The 11,542-nt window shown below is 52.9% G+C and overlaps 1 protein-coding gene across 1 annotated transcript; it reads left to right on the top strand.

The window, feature by feature from the left end:
• The first annotated feature begins 4,059 nt into the window (after positions 1 to 4,059).
• On the top strand, positions 4,060 to 11,315 carry GIP (gastric inhibitory polypeptide). Its single transcript, XM_027670184.1, has 6 exons — positions 4,060 to 4,084; positions 5,935 to 6,068; positions 7,287 to 7,433; positions 7,703 to 7,834; positions 9,988 to 10,080; positions 11,073 to 11,315. Exons 2-6 carry the CDS (start codon positions 5,989 to 5,991, stop codon positions 11,080 to 11,082), a joined length of 462 nt encoding a protein of 153 aa, XP_027525985.1. The 5' UTR covers positions 4,060 to 4,084; positions 5,935 to 5,988; the 3' UTR covers positions 11,083 to 11,315.
• The last annotated feature ends 227 nt before the right edge of the window (positions 11,316 to 11,542 follow it).

Raw genomic sequence — 11,542 nt, 5'->3', positions numbered from 1 at the left:
ACAAACAAGCAGAGCGTGCAGCGAGGGGAATTTCATATTCCCAATGTTTTCTGGTTCCCATTTTTAGTTGTTGTGGGTTTTTTTTTCCTCCCCTGAGGACTGGAAACCAGGAAGGCTCCGAGACATCCACCCCAGTGAGCTGAATTCCTGTAGAACAACCACTGGAGCTTTAAAAGGCCCTCGGGATTGTTGGGAGTTAAAAAGGATGGATTGACATTTAAAAACATGTCTGGGGTGTTGCCATTGGGATAAAACCTGTTCCATTCCCCCCAGCACTGGAGGGGGAAGCAGGTCTGAACCCAGGAGGGAGGATGAAGTGGTGGAAGTTCTGCCTGGTGCTCCAGAGATCCCTGGAAGTCCACCCAGGTATCCCTTGTGTTCCCAGCGCAGCTAGGTGAGAATAGTGGGCTGGGATGAGCACAGGGAATGGGATGAGCACAGGGAATGGGATGAGGAGCTGGGCAAACCCTCCCTGCCTTCAGCTGGAGCCAGAGCTGCTCTCTCTGTGTTGCTTTTCCCTGGCAGAGTCCTGGCACTTGGGATCATTCCCTTCCCTTTGCCGTGTGAGAGCCACAAGATTCCACCCAGGAGCCCAAACGGAGCCTGGGAAGGGAGGGGAAAGCTGGACACGGGCTGTGGGATCAGGGGCTGAGGGAAACAAGCTCGTGTTTGGGATTTGTGCTCTGGAAAGGTGTAACAGGGAAAGTGAGAACAAAACATGACGAGTTTCCTCCTCTGTGAGACGTTCCTGGGATTTTAGGGAGAGGGATGAGCTCCCAGGGAAAGCTTGGAGCCCCTGAGCCTCCAACAGCAGCAAAGTTCAGAACGGAATCAGTGCTGGATCAGGAGCTGGAATGATACTCCAATCTCTGTGATTCCAGGGAGCAAAGCTTAAAACTCCCTCCTTCCTCTCTCCCTGGGACTGGAGGAGCTGGATAGAACTGGGAATGTCGGATCAGCCCAAAGCTCCCGGGCAGAGCTGAGGTGCCCGAGCAGTGCCAGGGAAAGCAGCAGCTGAGGAGCTCTCTCTGCTCCAGAGGGGAAATCCTGCCCAGCACATCCACTGGGAATGGGAGAGGTGCCACTGAAGGAGGGATGTGGGAGCTGAACACTGAAATCTCTCGGGAAGGTCACAGCATTCCCATTCCAGAAAACTTCGGGGAGTGGATCAACTCCGTCCCTTCAGGGTGATGGAAGCAGAGCTGAGGTTGTCTGGGAGTGGGGAAGGGAATGGATGATCCCCTCAGGTCACTCCAGCCCTATTTTCCACGGTTACAGAGATTTCCAATACTTGGAATTCTTTGCAATCAAAGCTGCCCTTGAGATGTTTTGTTTTGGTGTCTCAGAGCGGAGCAGAAGGATCCCTTCAGGGACACAGCTGAGCTCTTCCCAACACATTCCCAAATTCCCGAAGCACCAGCTCCCCCAGCCAGGTGTGGTGTGGAGGAGAGCAGGGCTGGCTCAGAGGGGGGATGGAGCAGCCCCAGCTCTCCTGGGTAACTGGCAGGGAGACAAATCCCACGGCTGGGGGACAACAAAGTGTCCCTGTCCCACCTGGGATCCAGCTGAAGCTCGGGAATGACGTGGGAAGGCAGCAGAGCACAGACAGTGCCAGGAGGGTTGTGCTACTGTGGCTGGGATGGGCTGAGGCTGGAGCAGAGCAGGGGTTGGATCATCCACTGGGGGAACCCCTGGTTATCCCGGGGGAAGCAGGAGGGGACATGGACAAGTGACCCCTTTCTGAGGGCAGCACTTGTCACCTCTGCACATCCCAGGGCTGAAGGGGCACAAGGAGGTTCAGCACCGAGACATCCATCCCTGGGAATCACAACCCCCTGCCTTCGGAGCTAAATTCCACCTGTCTTGGGGTTTTTGTCTGAAATCAGAACCTCAGGAGCTCCTGCTCGGGGTGGAGCTGCTGCCCCAGCACGAGCAGCTGCCCTGGCACAGCCAGAGCTGCAAACCCCAGGTCAGCATTTAATGCTGCTGGATATTTATTTCACCCTGTTGACTTTCTACCCGACAGAGGCACTTAATGAGAGGCAAACAAACAGGCTGCACTCTGGAGAAACCAGATACGGGGGTTGGCTGGGAGGGAAGGACCCAGAATACATATAATAAAGATATCAGGATAATCCATTTTATTGATTAGCAATTGTGCCAGGAGTGCAAATTGGTCACTTGTAGCTATTCCAGGGCACCATTTATTGCAGGCACGATGTTCCTGCCTGGATGAAAAGCTTTCGCAGCCCCTGGCTCGTGTCTGGGGGCTGAAGGACTAAGCCACGGGTTAAGTAGTTGCTGTGAAAGTAGTAATTACTCCCTAATAGCTCTGGACTCTTAATCTACACTAATAACATCCCTCTGAGCCTTTATCTGGGTGCAATATTGGTGCAAGAGTTTTGCTGAGAGGCTGGGGGCTGTGTCACTGTGGAGCAGGGAGAGCTGGGCTCTGCCAGCGCCGGGAGAGCCGCGGGGGGATCATTCCCAGCTCTCCTGGGGCAGGAATACAGTGCTTGAAACCAGTCTCTGTCTGATATTCTGTCCCAAAAGAGATAAAATCCTCACTTTTTAGAAGTGGACATTGGGTAGAGTTTATGTGGAGACACGAACCTCATCCCGTTGGATTTTGGGGCAAGATCCACCGGGGTTGTGTCTCCACAAAACCCTCTCCCACACCAAAGCCACCAGCGTTTGTTTTGCCCCTATTACTGCAATTCCACTAAGGAATTGCCTCTTGCTCAGCCCTGTCAGCAGAAACCCTTCTTCTTTCCCACCCAAATCCCTGATGCAGCTGAGCCAGCACAAACCTGGGAGGATCCACACATCCCTCCTCCTCCTCCGGGCGCGCGGGGTGAACGCTCCAAGCAGCTCCACAAAAACAAGGCTGGCAGACCCGAGGGGAAGGTTGTAACTTGGATAACCTCCTCCAAAAGTTTAGGCTGCCCCAGGAGCAGGGCTGGGGCTGGGGATGTGCTCTGGAGCCAGCACAGGCAGCCACGGGCACTGTTCACTGCTGGAGCGACGGGAGCAGAGCTGGGATGGGGGGTCAGGCCGGAGCAAACCCGAGGAATTCTGCCCTGCTCCTTCACCAGCAGGACGGGATGGGATCCCACAGCAGCAGGAGCACGCCTGGTGGCAATCCCAAACCAGGACTCACGTGCTAAAATGGCTCCAGCCCTCCCAGAGAGCTTCAGGGGGAGCGAGGCAGGTCTGACCCCGGGATGTCTCCTCAGCTCTGACCCCGGGATAACGTTTCCCTGGGCACGGAATCCCAGCAGAGCTGCTGGAAGTGGATTTCCCCCCGTGCTCTGCTGGCACAACCCACATCTGCAGAGCAGCTGCTCCCCTGGATCCAGCTGTGCAGGGGCAGGGTGAGGTGATGACCCTGCTGACCCGTGTCCCCAACAGCTGCAGATCCCCCGGGAAGCTCCATCCCTCACTCTGGGCAGGAAAACCCCCCCGGGGGCTCAGCTGCTCCCCCTCACCCACCACCCTCCACCCCATCACCCAGGGCTGCCTCACCATTTCCTACTGCTCTCCTCTCTGCCGCTCTCCATCCCAGTTTTCCCCTCTTGGAGCTCACATTTTGGGGAGCAGATGTTGGATTTGGGGAGTTTCAGACCCCTGGACTCAATGGTGACAAAAATAACAATGGTGGGACCCAATGACTTCAGCAAAGTCTTCCCTCCTGTAAGAAAAAGAAGGAGCAGGTTGGATTTCTCTGTGGCAGAAGATGGAAATTAAGGGAGGTTTTACCACGGCAGGAGTTGCTACATGGAATTAAGATTTAAAGCAGGGCATTATGCTCCCAGTGCTGATTTTGTGATATAACTGGGTTGTGATACATAATGGTTTAATTGCCATTAATGCAAACATATTTTAAAAGGTTATTTCCCTGCTCTGGAGGTCAATGGACCCAATGAAGCAGCTCTAAGTGGGTCCGAATTGCTCTGATTAGGGGCTGGATTTCCTGTTTGCCCCCTGGAAGTGGGTTTGGTCCTGCACAGCTGAGGGTATATAAACACCCCAAAGGTTCTCCTCGGCACCTGGAATCCTCTGGGAGCTCCACGGAGGGAGAAAGGTAAGGAATTCCGTGTCTGCCTCTCTTTGGATGCGTTGGGCTGCAAAGGGAAACGGTTCTTTCGGAGGAGAAAATGGCAAATAACAGGTTGGGGTTTGTGCCTGAGCAGGGAAACCGGGAGGAAAAATCGCTTTGGAGTTGCTTTGGGGGACCCTCAGCTCTGGATAAATCAGGGATAACACTTTTCCCACAGCAGATGGTCTCACACAGGGGACTGGAAGACCTGGGTGTTGTAAAGATCCCCCTCTTTTTGGGGAGAAATGAAATCCTGGGATCAAACCAGGGCAGGGATCCCGGGGAACTGGCACCAGGCAGGGTGAGCAGAGCTCAGCTGCTCCAGCTGGGTGTCCACAGGCAAAGGGCTCCTGGATTAACCCCAAACGGTTTTCCAACAGTTTATGGAAACGTTTGGGTAAATCCTGCAGGAAAGGAGTTCTGCCCTTCCCTAAAATCAGGGCCACCCCATGTTCCCTCTCCTGGTTCCATAAATAACTGCCCTGTTCTGGTACAACTTCGATATTTTCAGGTCCATCGTTACACCCACGGTTGTATCACCAAGATGTGAAAGGAAAAGAAAAATGAGAGGGGACACATCAGTTATTTAATCATGAATTTTTTCCCCCTGCTCTTGTAAAAATACCCCTCAGCTTTTTGTGTAACCAAATTTACTTCCACTCTCCGTCAGTGTTTGTTACTCAATAACTACTTGTCTTTTGTTTCTTTAGCTCTTAGAAATCAGGGGGTTACCGGTGTTTAGAGTGTTACACCTCGCTTTTGAGAGGAACTCGATGTATCTAAGATAATGTAACTCCTTTAGTGTTTTTCTCACTTAATAGGAAGAGCTGAAAACATCTGTAAAAATGCCCCGATTTTTCCAGAGATAAAAAAAAAAAAACAACTCCAAAATTACAAAAACAACATCCAAACTTGCAAATTCTTGTTCTCTCCAAAACTGTAATTGGGCTGTTGGAAGAGAACAAATAATTACTCAGAGGAATAAAGCTCTGTCGTGTGTGAATGAATTACTGAGGGACGGGAGAGGTGAGTTCTGCTCCGGACCTTTCCCGGTGTCGTTATCCCCGTTAACAGCAGCTCCTCCTTTCCATAAATAAATATAACAAAGGTGAGGTGAGGGACAACCAAAACATCCCTGAGCCAGGACCAAACTCAGTTTTGTGTGGGATTGGCAGTGCTGGAATAGCAATTAAAGGAGCTCAGATGTCCGAGGGCTGTGGGACTGTGGACACGAGGACAAGGAACAGCCTGAAACCAATAAATCTTGGAATCTGCTCCTGTCGCTGCCCGGGGGGGATTTTTCATAACTGATGCTCGGTCTCTACACGAGGCATTATCCACCCCAACAGAAAAGTCCCCCAGGGATTAGATCAGGCTCCCAGACCCCGTGGAAGGGCGGGGTGGGACGAGCAGGGTGGGACGAGCAGGGTGGGACGAGCAGGGTGTCGTTGCTGCCGAATTCCCTGATCCAAGGGACATTCCCACTGATGGGCTCGAGGCTGAGCCGACCCCGGGAGCACAATGAGGTACCCATGGGGTCAGCTTGTAAACACGGGCCAGGACAAAGCCCTTCCCCCCGGGAATGTGCGACCCACCGGGAATTTGATGGGCACAATAAAAGTTTAGGGGACCGACGTTCAAAGGCACCGCGAGGGAAGGAGCCTTTGGGAAAGAGGGATTGGGCTGGGAAGGGCAGGAGAGGGGTTGGGAGGCTGGAGGAGGCTGGAGGAGGCTGGAGGAGGCTGCTGGAAGCTCGAGGGCTGAGGGGGGACACGTTTACAAGCACAGGCACGTGCCCAGTCACCCCCCATCCCTGCCCCTCGTGTGTGTTCCAGGGGCTGGACACCGGGATTTCCCTCTGCTTTGGGACGGAGAAACCCGCCAGGAAAATGTCCTTCAAGTCCTTCAAGGTTCTCTCTCTGCTCGTCGCCTCCCTGGGCTTTGTTTTGATGGAAGAGAACGTCTCGGGGTGAGTAACACTCTCCAAGGGTTTTGGAAAGCTCCTGGTGTGTTTTGAGCCTTTTCCAGCTCCTCTGGAGGCAAATGGACTCTTTCCATTGGCACCTTGGTGAGTAGGTGAGAACACGAGTCCTGGATCTGGGATCAGAGACATCCCTGGTACAGAGATGAGCAAGAGATAAGGGGGAGATCAAACTAAAGCCCTGAGCCTTTGAGCCAGAGCCAGGAACTCCCATGTTTTCCCTACAAACTTCATGGCTGTGGGTTGGGAGGAACAAGCTGGAAGTCAACCAGGGAGAGAAAGGTTGTCTGAGAACAAGAACAAGATGTAATCACCTCCCATGAGTGGGGCCAGAGGGCACCCAGTTCTTGGAAGCTTCTGAAGTTGTGACCAGGTACATAAAGCAGGCAGACAACAAAGACTTTCCCTCCCTTTCCCTGACTGCTGATAGAAAATTTCCAACTATCACCCAAAAAGATCTGAAAAACCTCCTTGTTAGACCTAAAAAACTCCTTTTTAGAGCAGCAGGAATTGCTGCAATCCCAGAGAACAGCTCTAAAACGGATCAGCCCTGAAACCCTTTGCTAACTTGCTGGCCAGCAGCTCTGCCCGTGCTGCTCTCGAGGTCATCCCTGTCTCCTGCCACTCCCTCTGAGCCTCTCGAGGGCACGGGGGAACCTTCCCGCTGGAGGAGGGATCCCGAGCACAGCCGCTGCCTCAGCTCAGAGGTGAGTGAATCGGGAAATCCATCCCGACTCCAGAGCAGCAGCAGCAAATGCCCAGAGCTCGTGTTCTCCTGAGCTGTCAAATCCGAGTTGGAACTGGATGAAAAATGGATGAGGGGCGTCCCAGCCCCTCCCCGGGGCGGGAACGGCCACCTGGACAGGGGGAGAGGGTAAAAGTGCCCCCCAAACCCTCGGGGATTGCGGGGAGTGTGTGACCCACCCCCGAGACCGCCCCGGGAGCGCTCCCGCTTGGAGGGGGACTCACTCTGTGCCCGGAGCAGGACTCACTGTGCCCAGAGCAGGACTCACTCACTGTGCCCAGAGCGGGATTCACTCACTGTGCCCCCTGAGCAGGACTCACTGTGCCCAGAGCGGGATTCACTCACTGTGCCCAGAGCAGGACTCACTGTGTACCCTGCACAGGACTCACTCACTGTGCCCCCCGAGCAGGACTCACTGTGCCCTGAGCAGGACTCACTGTGCCCCCGGTCTCTCCTCCCAGTGCCAGCCTGAGGGTTCCCGCTGCCCGACCACTGCAGAGACGCTACTCCGAGGCCACCCTGGCGAGCGACTACAGCCGCACCATGGACAACATGCTCAAGAAGAACTTCGTGGAGTGGCTGCTGGCCAGGAGGGAGAAGAAAAGCGAGTAAGTGCTCGGACTTCCAGTGCTCCCGCATCCCACATTCCAGCCGGAGAGCGCAGGGCCGAGGATGTTTTCCTGGGATTCTCCGGGCGGTTGGTTTTCTTTTTGTCTCTCCGAAGCGGCAGGAACGTTTCTGATCTGGCGGTGTCTCCCTCCCTGTCCAAACCCGCCTGGCAGATGGGGTGGGAGGGAGCTGGGATTTGTGGAAAAGCGACATTTTGGCACCCTCTTGTGGCATTTCGGGCTGATTTCTTCCCGCTTGGACTCGGCAGCAACATCGTGGAGCAGTACAAGAGGGAAGCCGAGCCCCAGGTACCAGCTGCGAGTGGGCAAAGGATGGACCTGGGCACCCACGAAGCCAAAGATTTCCTCGCCTGGATTCTGAAAGCCAAGGGAAACCAGAGGTGAGGGCGGGGAGCAGAGAGGGAAAGTCGGGATGCAGGGAGGGATGAGCTCTCCAGGTGTTCGGTGGTTTGGGGAATGATGGTGACACGCAGGAAACTGGTTTTTGATTTGGAAAGGAAATTCCAGATTTTGCTGCTCCATCTCCTGAGGAAAAGAGGAAAGTAAAAAAAAAAAAAAAAAAAAAAGCCCCTGATTTTGAAATTTCTCACCAAATACAAAAGGAAAAACGTTGTGTGGAGGATTGGGGTTGTCTTGTTTTGCAAATATCAGAGGTCAGAGCAGGGATTTTTGGCAGGGCTGGGGCAGAAATCCACCCCTCGAACATCCCAACCCCGAGGGGGTGGAGAAGCCAAAGTGAAGAGCTTTGACCTGCTCAAAACAAAGCCCTCTGGAAAGCAAATATCTGATTAAAATGAGGTGAAACTGGTACATTTCTACCAAATATTTTGATTTGATCAAATCACCCTAAAGGAAAAAAAAAAACAACCAACCAAACAAAACCAACCCCACTGGTTCACACTCTCAGTGTTGACCAAGTTCGGTTAAAAAGAGAAAACAAATTATTTTTGTCCTTCTATTGCTGCTTTTAGAGGGAAAAAAAATCTGCCAGCTAAACATGAAACCAGGTAGGAGAGATTCCAGGAGGAATTTCCCAGCTTAGTCCTGATCCGAGTGAACCCATAAAGGGCACAGATTTTATTTGGTTTTTTTTTAAGCTGTAATCATCTTAAAATATTTCCAAGATGTAATCACCTTAATGATTACACACACACCATCACTATTCCATTATTAACAATGTTTTTAATCATCCTCCAACGTTCTCCAAGATTTAATCACCTTCCAGTGGTGACGATCCCAGTGCAGGATGGGGGGATGAGCTCGCTGCAAACAGGTACCTCTGCAAGGTGAGGGAGCCCAGATGGAGCTCTGGGTGCTCCTGCAGCTCATCCCGTGTTTTCCCAACCCTCTGGATGGGAGCTGGTGGATCCCAGCAGCTCTGGAGCATGGATCTGTGTCAGCAGATCCACAGCCTGGCACTGGGCTGGCTCACACCTCCCCCTGAGCCTGGCTCGTGCCACAAATGTTCAAAAAGCAAAGTAGACCCGAGCCTGGAGGGAAAAAAAATCTGTTCTTGGGCGCTTTCTATGTTTAAAAAAATCCAGCAATAAATGGCCGAGGGGACACTGAATTCCTTCAGTGTGGAGGGGTTTTATAAAACCCAACAGGCTGAGGCTGCTGAGTCCTGAAATGGTGGCAAGAAAGGGGGGGGGGAGAAAGCACTTAAAACACACAGCCCACTTTTTCAGGCACAATCCTGGTGTTTTCTGGGGAAAAAAAATGGGATTTTTAACTACAGGGAGTCATGGGACAGTCACCCAGAACAAGAATCTGGGGGTGTTTGTTGGGGGTTTTTTTTGCAGCCTTTGCATGAAAACAGTGTCAGAAAAGAGGGTTTGGGGCAGGCAGGGTGGAGGAAAGGAGCAGAGCTGCGGTTCACAGGGGTGTCTGGGGCCAAGCACTTGGAAAATCCGCCAGCCAGAGCTGCCAGCCGTCCTGGAAATCCCAAATCAAAGGAATGAGGGCTTTGAGGGATCTGGGGAGGTCGCTCGGTCTGACCCCTGCTCCCAGGCAGGATCAAACTGGTCCTGACAGATGTTTGTCCAACCTGTTCCGGGGCAAGGGAGGAGGGGGAAGGGAAAGCTTTGACGCTCGAGATTAAGCAGCTTGATTAGTTTCATTTAAAAAAATATATAATTTTTGGGGCGTTCCTTAATGTCCTGAATTATAAACAAAACTGCGAGTTGCGGGGGAAAGTCCCTCTGGAAACAAAGATGTTTTGTTGGGAGCCGGGAGAGCCGCTGCTGCTTTTGGTGGGAGGATTTGGGATGCGGGGAGGGGTCAGTGGGTGGCTCCTGCCCCTCCCCTGAGCCCGAGAGACTCTGCTGGGCAGCCAAAAGCCTCCAAGATCCAGGGATGTCCCCGGGTCAACACGGGGTTAAAGCTTTCGGGGGGGGGGGTTTATCCCGGTGGGAGAGATAAGACAATAAAATCTCCCTGTGAACTTGTGGGGATTGGGAGAAAGGGATGCCCAGCACAGGATTTGTTCTTTGGTTTTGCCCCTCATCTGTGGGTTTTATGGATGTTTTTGCAGCTTCACTTCTCTGGAAGACTCGGAGGGGCTGAGGGATGTTTTGAACCGCGAGTTCCTGACGTGGCTGATGGTGACTGATCCCTGCAGGGCCACGTGAGTGGCTGCTCCACACGTTCCCTACGGATCCCCTGTCCCCAAAAACACCTGCTGCAGAGCTCAATCCATGAATTCAGGGTTCCTTTGGATGGCCAGAGTGCTCCCATGGCACAGTTTGGCTGCCCCAGCCCTGGGAGTGCCCAAGGCCAGGCTGGAGGGGGTTTGGAGCAATCTGGGATAGTGGGAGGTGGAAGAGCTTTAAGATCCCTCCCAGCCCAAACCATCCTGGGATTCTGTGATCTGGGGGAGATTTTACAGCTCTGGCCAGAATTTTGTTCTGCAAAAGCATCTTCAGGCAACTCCCACAGCAAAACTGGGGGAAGGCAAATTTCCAGCCGTTCCTGCCCAGGGAAAGAGGGATAGAAAAGCCTTTTCCCCGCTTTTTAATGGAAAAAGGGGAGCTGTTCATCAGGCAACTCATGGGAAATATTTTTCCCGTGCATTTCACACTCCTGGGAAAGGAATTCTGGGAGAAACACAAGGAACTGGGGTGCAAAAGGTGCAGGGACAAGGAGGCTCGAGGGACTGGGGAGGGATAAGATGGAGACTGGGAGAGAAAAAGGCACCATCCCTGAAAACAGGGTGAGGAAAGAGCTGTTCATGCCAACGGCAAAAGGTGGCACAGGGACAAAAAGGGCTGAACTGGCCCTGGATAAATGTAGGTTGGGAATAAGGGGCAGCTCTGGGCTATGGACAATCCCAGAAAATGGGAGCTGAGGGGCAGCAGCTCCCAGGGAAAACAGGGCACTGCTGAGTCCTGCAGGAAAACACTTATTTACACCTCTCTCCCCTGCCCAGTCGCTGATTTCCCCCAAAATTTACTGTTAGATATTAATTTGGACACACATCCTGCAATCAGAATGGATCTGCAGAGGGGGCTGGTTGGTTCAAAGGGAGTAAATGATGCCTCGTTTCCTACAGGGAGCAAAAGAAATCAGGTGCAGTTCCACAGGAATTTATGCTTTTCTTTCCCATTTCTGCTTTGTTAGAGCTGCATAACTCCAGAGCTCTCCCCAGGAATTCCCTCTTCATCCCATCAGACACACGAGGAGGAGGAGGAGGAGCAGGAGGAGGAGGAGGAAGAGGAGGAGGATTTCTTGTGCTCACCCTGCTCTGTGCACGTGGTTTATTTTTATTTATGCAACAAAGAGTTTTTAATTTGAAGCTGAAATGAGATTTGGAGAAACCTGATGTGGGGACGGGCTATAAAATATCACTGAATTGCTCAATAAATCTCATGGAATCACGGAATGGTTTGGTTGGAATGGACCTTAAAGCTCATCCATGGGCAGGGACACCTTCCACCAGCCCAGGCTGCTCCGAGCCCCGTCCAGCCTGGCCTTGGGCACTCCCAGGGATGGGGCAGCCACAGCTTCCCTGGGCAACCTGGGCCAGGGGCTCACCACACACGGCTGAGCCCCTCAGACCCCCCCTGAGCCCCTCAGACCCCCCCTGAGCC

This window comes from Corapipo altera, unplaced genomic scaffold, assembly GCF_003945725.1.
Source record: "Corapipo altera isolate COAL_440 unplaced genomic scaffold, ASM394572v1 296, whole genome shotgun sequence".
Lineage (NCBI taxonomy): Eukaryota > Metazoa > Chordata > Aves > Passeriformes > Pipridae > Corapipo > Corapipo altera.
Note: the sequence above shows the minus strand (reverse complement) of the source record. Positions and strands in the feature narration are given on the sequence as shown.